The sequence below is a fragment of the Emericellopsis atlantica genome (genome assembly GCF_019669845.1).
Source record: "Emericellopsis atlantica unplaced genomic scaffold F5Z01scaffold_24, whole genome shotgun sequence".
Classification (NCBI taxonomy): domain Eukaryota; kingdom Fungi; phylum Ascomycota; class Sordariomycetes; order Hypocreales; family Bionectriaceae; genus Emericellopsis; species Emericellopsis atlantica.
The window spans coordinates 289998-303203 of record NW_025764726.1 but is presented as its reverse complement, the minus strand read 5'-3'; the positions used below and the strand labels follow the sequence as shown (position 1 = coordinate 303203).

At 56.4% G+C, this 13206-nt stretch overlaps 6 protein-coding genes across 6 annotated transcripts; 2 read left to right on the top strand and 4 right to left on the bottom strand.

The window, feature by feature from the left end:
- Positions 1-4008: 4008 nt before the first annotated feature.
- Positions 4009-5727, bottom strand: F5Z01DRAFT_257150 (Mdm33 family-domain-containing protein). The gene has a single exon (XM_046258552.1). It carries the CDS (start codon positions 5468-5470, stop codon positions 4160-4162), a length of 1311 nt encoding a protein of 436 aa, XP_046115853.1. The 5' UTR covers positions 5471-5727; the 3' UTR covers positions 4009-4159.
- Positions 5728-5744: 17 nt separating this feature from the next.
- F5Z01DRAFT_257318 (phosphoserine phosphatase) lies at positions 5745-6965 on the top strand. Its single transcript, XM_046258555.1, has 2 exons — positions 5745-6643; positions 6692-6965. The coding sequence occupies exons 1-2, from the start codon at positions 6019-6021 to the stop codon at positions 6826-6828; spliced, it is 762 nt and encodes a 253-aa protein (XP_046115852.1). The 5' UTR covers positions 5745-6018; the 3' UTR covers positions 6829-6965.
- On the bottom strand, positions 6880-8646 carry F5Z01DRAFT_257148 (major facilitator superfamily domain-containing protein). Its single transcript, XM_046258550.1, has one exon. It carries the CDS (start codon positions 8563-8565, stop codon positions 7102-7104), a length of 1464 nt encoding a protein of 487 aa, XP_046115851.1. The 5' UTR covers positions 8566-8646; the 3' UTR covers positions 6880-7101.
- Positions 8647-9347: 701 nt separating this feature from the next.
- Positions 9348-9818, top strand: F5Z01DRAFT_626706 (uncharacterized protein; the record flags this gene model as incomplete). Its single annotated transcript, XM_046261497.1, has 1 exon — positions 9348-9818. One exon carries the CDS (start codon positions 9348-9350, stop codon positions 9816-9818), a length of 471 nt encoding a protein of 156 aa, XP_046115850.1.
- F5Z01DRAFT_257299 (glycosyltransferase) lies at positions 9774-11335 on the bottom strand. Its single transcript, XM_046258554.1, has 2 exons — positions 11070-11335; positions 9774-11021 (listed from the first exon to the last, which is right to left on the bottom strand). Exons 1-2 carry the CDS (start codon positions 11236-11238, stop codon positions 9820-9822), a joined length of 1371 nt encoding a protein of 456 aa, XP_046115849.1. The 5' UTR covers positions 11239-11335; the 3' UTR covers positions 9774-9819.
- On the bottom strand, positions 11336-12978 carry F5Z01DRAFT_257172 (uncharacterized protein). The gene is made up of 4 exons (XM_046258553.1): positions 12642-12978; positions 12454-12591; positions 12303-12400; positions 11336-12248 (listed from the first exon to the last, which is right to left on the bottom strand). Exons 1-4 carry the CDS (start codon positions 12665-12667, stop codon positions 11434-11436), a joined length of 1077 nt encoding a protein of 358 aa, XP_046115848.1. The 5' UTR covers positions 12668-12978; the 3' UTR covers positions 11336-11433.
- Positions 12979-13206: the final 228 nt, after the last annotated feature.

Here is a 13206-nt window from a genome sequence, read left to right as displayed (position 1 = left end):
TAAATCTCGTCCTCGTCTTCGCCTCGGAACGGCGACTGTTGCAGCAGCATCTGGTAGATGAGGACACCAAAGGCCCACCAGTCAACCGCTCGGCCGTACTTCTTGTCCAGCAGGATCTCGGGGGCCATGAATTCGGGCGTGCCGCAGAAGGTGCTCGTCGTGGAGCGGTACCACATGTCCTCCTTGCAGAGACCGTAGTCGGCAATCTTGATGTGCCCATCTAGCGTAAGAAGAATGTTGTCAAGCTTCAAGTCACGGTAGATGACGCCGTTCTCGTGGAAGTACTTGAGAGCCAAGCACACCTCGGCCGCATAAAACTGCGCTCGCTTCGTGCCAAACTGACCCCTCTGAATGTGCCACATGAGATCACCACCGCTAATGTACTCCATGACGAAATAGACACGGGTCTCGGTTTGGAAGCAGGCGTGCAGGTTCGTCAGGAAGGGATGCCTCTCGCGGTTGGCCACAAGGAACACGCGCTTCTCGGAGCGGATGCTTTCCACCTCATCATGCTCAATGATGAACTCCTTCTTGAGCACTTTGATAGCGAAGAGGCGCCGCGAGCGCTTTGTCTCGGCCAGCATGACCTTTCCGAAGTTACCCTTACCCAAGACTGCGAGAAAGTTGAAGTGGTCAAGACCGATGCGCTTGCCTGTGCCGGCATCGGTGGCCAACGGCAACGGCTTGCGCTGCGTCGACAATTGATTGGGACCAGTGATCTGGAGCGGCTCCCCCGTGGGTTCAATGCTGGTGGGCGACTGGGCTGGGAACGACGGAGGATAGGCGGTTTGAGGTGACTGCGCGGACGTCGGGGGCTGCTGTTGAGGTGGCGGCATTGGCTGGGCCTGTTGCGGAGTAGGTCGCTGCTGCTGCACGGGCTGAGGCTGAGGCTGCTGAGGCGGCGGACTGGCATAGCCCTGGTGGACGTTGGCATAGTCCTGGGGGTTGTACTTGCGCTGCTGCTGCTGTCCGAGGTCAGATGGCGCATGAACGTCGTCAGGCCGCGCTGGAGAGTCGTAGCTATGCATCGACTGTTGAGCAGGGCGCTGTGGCTGCTGTGGGCTCTGTGGCGAGTACATGGCCGCTGATGCTGCCGCGGCTGCCGCGGAGCTCGACGAGCGATCCGGCCCAGCTGGCCTCTGCTGGGATTGAGGCTGGTTGTACATGACCTTGGCGGCTTCAGCGGCCTCCGAGGATGGCGGCGGCGCATAGCCACCCGATGTCGAGCCCGAGTACGACGGTGAGGGAGAGTGCGTGTTCGGAGGACTGGATTTGCCTGGCCGCAGCGTACGCTCGGTCATGGAGGTGGCGTTGGCCTGTCTCTTCTTCTGAACTCGGATACCCTCGAGAATCTGGTTGGCGACAGCCATGGACATGCCACAAAAGTCAGGCACGAGATGCACGCACTGCGCGTGGGAGGTGAGACCGCACTCGGAGCACTTCCTGCAGTTCTTCTTGCCAAAGGGTAGGATATAACCACAGTGGCAGCACCAGTTGGCAGTCATGTTTGAATAGGGGTTGAAGCGATGAGGAATGCGATGGTTGATCTTCTCCTCGTCCGGGTCCGTCTCCGCGTTGCTCTTGCTGATACACTTTGTCACAACGCTGGTATAGCATTTTGTGTGACAGGTGTACTTGCAATCCTCGCACTGCATACCAGCCGAGTACTTGAGGAAGTCTCCGCACAACGCGCAGCGCATGATGTTGTAGAACTGGTGCTGGACAAACTTGTGGCCGTACATCTCGTGCACCTCCTCTTTGCGCTGGCGGACGGCGCCCTTTCGGCCGAGACCAAGATCGACTGGACGGCGGTCCGCATTTGTCTTGACAAAACTCATCTGGAGCTGGATCTGTCCGGCTGGCTCGAGGTTGAACCAGCCATCGATCGGTCCAGTGACGACTTGTGGTTGCGGCCCTGGAGCACCGTAGGCGGCGCCGCCGGGGGACTGAGGACCTCCTGCGCCAGCAAACGATCCAGATGAAGGGCTCATGGGGAATTGCGATGGAGCGCTACCGCCTGCTCCCGAGTTGCCCATCCTGTCGGCAGAAACCCAGCCAGAACTATTCATCTCGGCTTCTATCCTCTTGCGACGCATCTCCTCGACAATGTCCGATATCCTGACCCAAAGCAGGCCGATGGGCAACGGATGCTCCCCTGGCTTGTCATACACAGTCAGCTCGATCTCATTGGCCTTGTCCACATCAATGGTGTGGTACTCGGCTTCCCAACGATCGGTACGTGACACTCGCGTCCGTGCCATGACGGTGTCTTCCACTTTGACCGCCACAAAGGTCTCCGGACCGCGTGCAAATCGCCCAGTCGTCGCGTGGTCAACGTCTTTGACGGCCATGACGCGAATGGCAAGCTGACCGCTCAGCGGTTTGCGGAGGTTGGGCATGTTGATCGAGTCGTCGTCCTGGTTGTCACTCGAGTCCATGTCAATGTGCAGCTCCTCGTATCCCTTGAGTGCCTGTTTCAAGAGAACGATCTTCTGCTTGCTCTCCACTCTCCTCGCAGCCGCGTCGGCCTTGCTCTTGCGATCGCCCTCCATGCCGTACAGCTGCACCATTTTCTCGACACCCTTGAGGTACTGCTCCTCGACGTTGAGCTTGAACTGGAGCTGGGACAGCATCAGCTGGATACGAGGGCCCAGGTAGGGATTGTCGTATTTAATGAGGTCCAGCTTGGTGAAGTTGGGCCTGGCCTTGGGCATGCCGCTGCCCGGCGCTGGGGGCGCGTACGGATGACGGGGTGGCATGAGATCGCCATGTTGCCCAATTTGGCTGTAGTTGGCCTCGCCATAGTTCCCACGATCCCCATAGCCCGAAACATCTTTGGGCGGTGGCGCGGGGGCAGATTCTCCGTCTCGCCCACTCGGACCGCTGAGCGACATGCGGTCCATGCGCAGCTGGATGTCGCGCAATTTCTCTTCGAAGAAACCGACATTGCGACGGCCGTCGCGGATCTGGCTGTCGAGACGGGAGCGGACGGCTTCGTTGTTGGTCTGGGCACGCATGGCATTGGCGGCGTTGATGAGGGCCTTTTCGCGCTCGATCTTCTTGTGAATGGTCTGAATTGCTTCTTCCTCATTCATGATCAGGGTGGTTGCGCGATGCGTTCGCGGCGGACGGGTTGGGGTGGGTGAGGTGGTTGAGGGTATTCGGGGCCTTTCTTTCTTTCTTGCTGGATGATGCCTGCAGGAGGGGGGCGGCAGTTGGTGGACGTGCAAGGAAATTGGACACTTGAAGATGACGAAATCGCCCGCAGACAGACTCCTGCTAAAAGGCGACAAGTGCGAGACCCTTGTTCAGCGGCGCGTGAGGGCTTTGAAGCCGTCCCTCAGCTGCCACGCGGTAGGGGGGGGGAGGACTGGCTGGAGTTGTGAGGATGTTGTGATGTGGTGGGGAAGGCGAAAAGAGGTCCGTCGCGGTTCAGATCAGATCAGGTCGGTCAGGCAGCCAGTTGGAACTTGGGGAGCAAATGGACATGGACATGGACCCGGAAGAATGTCGTCAGTGCCTGGTCAGGTAAGGTACTAAGGTACGTACTTGTTGACAGACGGACGTTTTTGGTGGTGCGGGCAGCGTTTTGCTTAGGGGCTGCAGCGGGTGATAGAGGGGTTGCGTCGAATTTCGCGGGGCTCGGTGGGAAGTGCAGGGTAGCCCAGATAGGGTAAAGTGCCTGCTGTGTGCCAAACAGTTAGTGAAAACGTCGCTCTGTAGTTGATGAAAAGCAAATAAAAAGAGAGAGACTACAAAGGCCTTGTTATGATGTAAGTTTCCAGCACCGCCAACCTCGTCAATCTGTGCCGTGGCGACCGGAAACTGTCGCGTCCTAGAGGGCGTAGGACTTGCATCCCAACCCAGCCATGGTGGGACGAAGTGTTGGCTCGGCCGATGAAAGATACGACTCTATGCGGCAGCTTTGGGCTGTTGCCGATAAGGCATCATTTATTACTGCAGCATCTATGACAAGGAACCGAGAAGAGAAGAGGAGGCATGCTGTCCTGCAGTGACAAACTCGAGTGGTCTTGCGATTTGTAAATCGACAGAACAATGCGATGCGCGCTATGATTGACCTTCCAGTCCTTGAAAACACCGCTCTACAGTACAAGTATCTGATACACATGGCCAATTTTGACAACAGTGATAAACAGCTTCATCTTCGTGCCATCATCCAAAAGACGGCTCCAGCAATGGCTGCTCCCGCCGCAGCACCCTCCAACGCCAACGCTGATGCATCTTTCATACGCAACTCTAGTCGTCTGTCGCTGTAAAGATCTTTCATGGCAATCTGCCATCTCTCTGTCTCAGAAAGAAACTGCTTCCATGTGATTGCAGGTTCTGGCGCGGATACGTGCTCTTCTAGCAACGCAGGAAGTGTGGTGGTTGGCTCGGCCGTCGTGACAGGTTCCCCCGAGACAGCCTCCATCATGCCAAGGACAGGCTCATCTAGCTCCTGAGATTTTGCTGCTGCCGCCTCCAGAGCAAGCTTCACGGCCGCCAGCTCACCCCGAACCTCCTCGAGGACCTGCTTCTCCTCGGCCACGACACCATTCACCAGGCGTCGCCTCTTCCACGGCTCGGCAACGAATTGAAGCACCACAAACAGCAAGAAGTTCATGCCCATGAGGCCCCAGGTGCCCCACGTACTTGCTCTGCGAATGCGATCACTCCATATCTGTTCTTCGTGATACCGCTTCAGTATGCCCGCGTTCAGCTTCTGGCTGAGCCTCTGCTCCTCCGCCTCCGCTTCTGTCAGGGCCTCTTGCGCAGCAGCCACCTCGCCCTCTAGGACATGGTCTGTGCGATACAACTCGGTGAAGCGTTCGAGGTCGGTGGGGCTCCAGGACTCCTTCCTCGCGAGCAGCGTGGTGACTTCTCGCTGCGTTGCGGCTCGTTTCGAGTTGGACGATTTGTACTGCGAGCGAGAGGCTGTGAGATGGGCGTGGGCTTTCGCGAGGGCATCTTCGAGGGCGGTGTTTTCGGCCTTGATGGACTCGATGGCAGAGTACCCGGTGAGGTCGTTCAGGGTTTGCGAGGCATTCAAGGCGCGAGCTTGCAGGTCGTCCATCACGACGGAAAACTTTTCTTTCAGGCTGTTCTGAAACACTTTCGAGGAGGGCAGTGTGCGGTCGTTGACAGTCGGCTCTTGTCCATGGATGCTGCTGTTCTCTGCTTGTTCGCGTGTGCCACCGTTGGCAAAGTCCGCTCCCGATTCGGAGGCTGATATTCTATTTGATGGTGTTTCATCTGTTATTGAGTCGGCCGGTTTCTCTGTCGTGGCATTCTTGTTTTCATCCTTGGGAAATGTCGCGTAGCATCGCAATGGCACTGTCAGCTGCCTCGACCGCCATCTCTCATGCGATTGCTCGGTCCATAGTCTCGCCCCGGGCCATAACGGCCTTCCATGGAGCTGACGTGCCGCCCCAAGGACAGTCCGAGCTACAGGCCGCCCGAGGGATTGCATCGTCGTTGTGGTCGTGACCAGGTGTGGTGCGAGGCTTCTTCCCACCCTCGCTCATCGTCGGCATTTCGAAATCAACCTGAAAGGTACGTACCTGGGGAGTTTCCAGAATACTGCCCCTTTTATCCATTGACCGCTTGCTGTTTCGGGAAAGGCCCGTGCTTTGCGGCGACACGCACGCCAAGACCTGCAATGTGCCTGGATGTGGGGGCACCCACGCGCCAATGACGGCAGCAACGCCAATGCTTTCGCAACGAGGACAGCCATGGACGTTGCTGGCTGGTGCAAGCAGTCAATGGGTGTATGGATGCGTCTTTTAGCCCTTGTGTGAGCGAGTAAGACCTTATCATTCCCAGTCTAGTATTCGTAAATTTTCTCGTACCTGTAGGCCAATATAAGGTAATTGATGCTCTGCCCCTCCAAATTGTGCCCCTCCATCATCACGACGGCCCCTCCAGAACCATCATCTTTTGCTATCATTTTTACAGCAGACGCAAAGATATCGCGAATCTCTCTCTTCAAAGCCAGTGCATATAAGAAATCAGACCAACATGGGTTCCATCTCCAGCGAAACACCTGCCCTGCGCAACAATCCTCCTGCCATCTTCTTCACCGACTTCGATGGCACCATCACCACTGCCGATTCGAACGACTTCATGACCGACAATCTCGGTTTTGGAAAGGAGAAGCGCGTGGGTCTGAACAAGGATGTTCTCTACGGCCGCATGGCGTTCCGCGACTCGTTCCAGGAAATGCTCGACTCCGTCGACACCCCGTTCAATGAGTGCAAGGAGATCCTGAAGAAGAACATCAAGCTCGACCCCGGGTTCAAGGACTTCTACGCCTGGAGTCGCGAGAACAACGTGCCCATTGTAATTCTGTCGGGTGGCATGACGCCCATTATCAGCATGTTGCTGGACAACCTGCTGGGCGAGGGCTGGGACATTCAGATTGTCAGCAACGACGTCCAGTCGCGGGACGGCAAGGACATCAACACAAAGGGCGGATGGTCCATCAAGTTCCACGACGAGACTGACTTCGGCCACGACAAGAGCCTGGAGATCAGGAAGTACTCTGGCCTCGAAGGGCGGCCGACGATGTTCTACGCTGGTGATGGTGTCTCGGATCTCTCTGCCGCCAAGGAGACAGATCTGCTCTTTGCCAAGGCTGACAAGGGTAAGTTTGCACATTTGTAATGGATGAAAGATTTGCTAACGCGTGTAGACCTGGTGACATGGTGCGAGAACGAAAAGGTCCCCTTTGTGACCTTCAGAGACTGGACCAGCATCACGCAAACGTGCAAGGAGATCCTGGATGGCTCATTGGCCCTCAAGGATGCCGCCAAAGGCCGCCTGGATTAAACACGTGAATGAGATGAACGACGAACGACTTTTCAGATACGAGGCAACCAATAGAAAAGGCTGATAGAAGCTTCTGCGCATTTGGATAGACTTGGAAGAGGGCGAATCACGATCTCATTACTTCTTTCATTCCCACACGGCCTCACTTTTAACTCATTCTTGCTTGTGCCAATTAATTTTTGAACAGTGTCCGCTTCCATAATGACCACCGTTCGGTATCTGTGGTGCTCCTTTGCACTCCTTTGCGCTCCTTTGCACTGGCGCCATGACGGCCTACTCATCCCTCTTCACCTCTGCTGGGATCGCCCACCAGCAGAGCAGCATGACCAGAAACAGGAAGATGACAATGGGATGCAGCACAAAGGTTCCGACAGCCTGCGCCAGCAATCCCGTCACAAAGGGGGCCATGGCACCCCCAAGGCTGCCAAAGGCACTGATAGTCGCCATGCCACTCAGACGCTCACTCCGAGCCAGTTTGCGCATAAAGACCGCCGCGCAGCACGGATAGATTGGGCCCAGCATGAGACCAACAATGGACACAGCCACGGCGTTGGTGACAACATTGGGCACCGCCCATACCAGGGCCTGGAAGAGGAGCGCCATGATGGTCGAGAAGTACACGAATCGTTTCTCGCCGATCCGCTTGGCGGGCCCCGAGAGGAGGAAACGACCGAGGGTGATACCCGCCCAGAAGCCAGAGGACACGTATCCAACGGTGGACGGATCACCTCCACGGGCATTGATCAAAAAGGAGATGACCCAGCCAGAGATACTGACCTCAGCACCTTGGTAGGCAAAGATGAAGAGCGCGCCCAGCAGTACGATTCTGGTCTTGAGGGCGCGCGCCATGCCCAGAATCACGGACTCGGTCACCGCCGGGGACTCGGCAGCGCGCGCAGCAGGCGACTGCTCCTTCTCAAAGTTCCAGAACGACCAGAGCGACCCGCCGAGCGTGAAGACGGCGAAGCCCAATGGGATGAGGTAGAACCGACTCCAGATGGTCTGCGCAATGGTCATCATGGCCGTGGCGATCAGGGGACCCGTCGTGCCACCGATACCGTAGCTGCCGTGGAGCAAGCCGAGATGAAACGTCGAGTTCTGCAACCCGCCACAGAATATGTTACCCATGGCGACGTTGACGGCCAGACCGTAGCCGATGAGGATGAATGACAGAACGTTGACGACCCAGGGTGCGTTGCAGATCAAAGGGATGTAGCCCAGTATCATGAGGGCTTGGCCGAGCGCAATGGTCTTTGCGCGTCCCAGCTTGGCACGAGAAGTTTCGAGCAAGACGGCGCTGAGTATGAAGCCGAGGCTCTGGCCGACAAAGATGAGCGAGACGACGCCATACTCAATGTCGTAGTACTTCTCCATGTACGGGATGAGGGCACCGGCCGCGCTGTCTACCATGCCGTTGCCCAGGCTGAAGGCGCATACGACAAGCAGTCGAAAGCGATTCATGTATGGGTCCCAGACAGATGGGACAGTTTCAGCGGTGATATCGACGGGCGTGGATGGACGAGACATCTCTAGGTCGGTCTCGCGACGAGGGTTCGCTGGGCCTGGCGGTTCAACATGGTGAGAGGGTATCCTGGGCAGCTCGATGGATTCTGGTGCCCCTGGATACGTTCTCGATAAAACTTTGGCAGGTTCCGTTAGTGCTCTGGTGCCTTCATCATGATGATCGGCGGCTTTGGACTGGTCGACGTCGACGAAATTGTGTAGCATGGAAGCCATGGCGACAGACTCGCAATCCGACTCTGTGCCAGGTTACAGATAAAGTTCGTCTATAACTGGTGAATGAGACCAGCAGCGATGCTCAGCCTGGACTTTTGACTTATATTACCTGTATGGCCGTGGACCCCGCAGGGACTTTTCTGCCCGTCATATTTTGGGCCATCATCGTGACCCAGGAGAAACTCCATTGGGAAATACTCCCCACCGACGATCGACGACGGTGGCCCATGTCACCGATGTAGGCAGTCGGGACACATCCCGGGCACACGCTTGGTACGTATTAATAATGACTTGGCACACTCGGTGAGTGACTCTTGGGCTAGTGCAGCAGGCTTGGAGGCTGGGGGAGTTGAAAGGGAGGGTATCGTGATCTAGGGACGATATCGGACGCGGTAGGGGTCGCCTGGAGCTTGATTGTAGTATTCTCCGGGCGGGCCGGCAAAGGCGCACCCGCGAGGCAGCATGACAAACGGATTGAACAGGAGTGTCCGCCGTTATCTTGTACAAGGGTTGCATACGCAGACCGCTGTTGGGCAGAGGGAGGATGGTTGATGGTAGCCTAAGTTAGAATGTGGCTATCCGCAAGAAGCAGTTCCGTTGAGGTTGAGATTTATGCGTCTATCGAACCGTATCGAATTAAGGAGGGCTACCCCTCAAGGTGCGGACTACAGGTGCGGTAAACTCACTCCAACCCCACGTCCAGGTCAGGTCAGGGTCCAGAAAAATATTCCCGACTCTTTGAGTTCACAACCACCTGCTTCACGCACAGCCAGACCTCGACCATGGGCCGTCCCAAGCGCAATGTCCTCGCCGCGGCCGAGGATACCCTCCTGCCACCCACAGCGCTGTCTCCAAACCAGTCCGTCGTCCGTGTGATCAAGCCGGAGGGCAACAACCTCTACACATGCGAGTTCCCCGACACAAAGACCCGTCTCCTCGAGCTTGCGCAGCGCTTCCGCAACACCATCTGGATTCGTAGAGGCGGCTTTGTGCTGGCAGAGCTGTATGACGGACAGAGCGAGGAGGTCAGGGCTGAGGGGGAGATTGTCAACGTGGTTCGCAACGAGAAGCAATGGCGCAAGCAGCCGTACTGGTACGTGGACCTCTTTCTCCTGTCATCTGCGCAAGCAACCGGGAATACCATTCTTACATATGCGTCTAGGCCTAAAGAATTCCCTGAAGCAAGCGATAGCGACTCAGAAGAAGAGTCGACCGTCGGAAAGATGCCCCCCTCCGACTCCGAATCGGACTGAATCATCTCTTCTTCCTCGATTCGGTAGGTATCTTGACAGCAGACGCGCCACCCTCCAGCCGGCCGCCTTCGTTGCCCGCGGCCATGCTTATGCTGCGATCCTCGCGCAGGGCGACTGCGCTCATCCCCGCCACAGCGACCGCCAACGTGCCGACGACCTTGAGTGAACTCAGCGTGGTGCTGGGGAAGGTGTTCCACCCGTCTTCTTGCAGGTAAAAGAACGCCAGCGCGATGCTTATGTTGTTGGGAAAGGCGCGGGCGATGAGGTATGGCGTCGACCATGCGACATAGGCGTAGAATTGGTAGTGCAGACTGCGGGCGAAGAGCATGCCAATCGTCATGCAAGTGAGAATGGAGGACATGACAAAGTCTGGAGAGAGCCGACTGGAGATGACAATCTCCTCCTGGGCCGTGAAGGGCGACTGGAGCTTGAGGAATGAAGGGAGCATGGAGAGGAGAGAGCGGTCGACTGGCTTGATCCATCGGTGGATGATAAACGCCGATAGGACGGCGACATGTCCGGCGAGTAGCGTCAGTGCGAACCCACGAGATAAAAAGATATCCTCGGGAACGAAGCGCCAGTTGACTGTCCACTCGTACTTGAATTGCCGAGACAACTCGAATGCCTTTCCAAAGTATCCCTTTGCATTCTTCGCTAGGAATGGCACGGCCAGAGCGAATTGAATCTGCACCATGAGCCAGATGAGTCGGAGATTCGGCCAGAAGCCGCGTCCCATGAACAGCAGGATGACCACGGCAGGCAAAGCCACTAGCAGTGACATCTTGATCCCCAGGCCCAAGGAGAAAGCGACGGCGCCAAAAGTCCAGAATCGCCGCTGGAACAAGTAGATGGTTAGCCAGAGAAAGAAAGCCGCAAAGCAGTCGTTGAAGCAGCGCAGGACAAAGACGCTATGCAGCCGCTTTGAGACGATCAGCAGCGCGAAGACGTAGGGGGGCATCTTGGCCTTCCAATAGCACAGCATGACCAGCGCCAAAGTCGCCATGTACAAGACTCCAAAGACTTGCTGCGCGAGGAGAATGTTCTCGCCATGGTCGGTCAGATAGTAGAGCCCCGTGAAGGTGTAGACGTGCGCGGCGGGATAGACAAGGGGCCCCGTCTGCCCTGTGATGAGGGTGTAGTCGCGTTCACCGGCGAGGAATGTCTTGATCTGCTGCATGTAGGCGACCCAGTCGATCTCTGTATCTTTTCCATGTTAGCCACATGCGCTCGAAGCCGCCCAGTGAAACATACAGGGTATCTTCCAGATGATGAGTGAGGTGAGTGCTGCGTCAGCCAGCCAAAGCAGCGGGGGCATGTATCTGCCGACGGGATCTTTTCCGTGGAGAATATCGAGTGGGATTTGGATCGGCCACGGCCATTTGCCAGGCGCGGTGGCCTCGACTTCTGTCGCATCTGCCATGGTGGAAAATGAAGCTTCTGGCGCGTTGAGTTCAAGATCGCGGCTTGGAGAAGTTGGGGTCTAGTGATTCTAGTCTGGGGTGCAGCGCGAGATTGGATACATGCATCGCCCCGATATAGCTATCTGAGCGTCCAGTCTCACCAACTCATGACCGACACAAACACCAAGTAATTGAAGGATCAATCACTGATTTGCTCAAAGCTTGGCTTTCTGTTGTCTCTGAATCTTCTCCACCAGCACAACGACCGCTTCAGCACAGCCGAAGCTGCCTTGATACCCCCATCCCGAATGCCCATAATTGTGCACCACGCAAGTCCCGTCTGCCAGCTTCTCCTCCTCAATTCTCACGCCTCCCTCACGGAATGGCCTCAGTCCCACACCATGGCGCACAATACTGAGTCCCTCCACGCCCTTGCCATTGGTAAGCCCGGGTCTGGCAGCAACGGCCCTTGTCATGATTCGCTGCGCAATGTTCGGGTCGGGTTGCGACTCCCAGTTGCCCTTGTCGTAGGTGCCACCGAGGATCGTACCACCTCCGCCGGCGCGCTGCATGATATACAGCAGCTCAGTCGGTCCGTCGTCGGTGCCTGAGGTAGAGACCATCGGGGTGCATTCATTCCTCACGACGACAATTTGGCCTCTGATCGGCGCCATTTTCTTGTCTTCGACGCCTCCGAGCTTCAGTGACCCGAGACCAGTTGCGTTGACGATGATGTCTGCTGCCTTGCCTGTGTGGTTCAGCGCCTTGGCTTCGCTAATGTGCGTGAGAATGTGACGCTTGACCACTACGCCTGCTTTCAAACATTGCCCCAGCAGCCAGGGGAGATAGACGGCTGTGTTGATACAGATGCTGTCCACCTCTGCGCCCGAGTCGTGTCCCGGCAGCACCTCTGAGGAGTCCAGCTCGCGAAAGTTGGGGAGCACTTCTTTGAACCAGGGGTCCTTCTCGAAGAGTCCGTCCGGGAAGTATCCACCAACTAGATCCCCATCTCGACGGTAGATTAAACTCTCTGGACAATGTCAGTTTGGTGCTTTGTAGGCAGAGACAAGAAAAGGCACATTACTTTGAAAGTGGATGCCCGCTTCGGGGACTTGCTCCGTGATGCGTCTGAGCTCAGGCCAAGTTCGACGCTCCCACCTGCTGTTGTCTCTCAGGGACATGCTACGTTTATCAGTACGCTGACCAGCGATGTAGGCAGCAATAGGGAGTCTTACGGCTGAACGTTGGCACCGGCCCACGGGGAGGCATATTCAATATCGTAGTCACCGGGCATGTGCTTCGCTACGACTGTGATCCTGTTGTTCTTGTTCTTGGCGAGCAGCAGAGCCGATGTGAGGCCTGATACGCCTGCTCTGCAACCATTATCAGTTTGTGTTCTGTTCCTGGTCAAGTGATATGTTACCCCAAGACGACGATAGTTGTCTGCATTGTGGCCAATTGAGCAGGCTGTGGTATCGTGTGTATACCTGAGTCAATCGCGGTATTGTATGAACATGCACAGTGGTGGGATATGGGTAAGACAAGCAATGGCCAGCTGAAGACTTCTCAAGGGTTCCTGGTCCCTGTTAGCTGGCGGGATGTTGCGAGCGGAAAGGGAACCAGCGCGAGCGGGATGCGCATTGCGTCGGCGCAGCGCCGCAGCCCCGCTCCGGCTGGTCAACCGTTGGAGACTTTTGTGTCTTCCCGCCATCAGTTCGCATTTGGCATGGACCGTGCAAGCTCGCATCGTATCCAAGCTTCTTCATTCGCTGCAGGTGGCGATCGGGGTGCTAATTAGTGTAAAAGTCTCTGTTCGAACCGAGCATAGGATGAACGGCTCTGTCAACAGCCGCAACACATGGTCTGGGAACATCGCATTCAACGCAGCTGCATCGCATTGTATATTCCACTTGGCCAAGCCAAGACAAGAAGCCCTTGTATTCGAATCACGTTGTTCTTTGCGACTGCGTCTGGCGCATAGTCTTCCA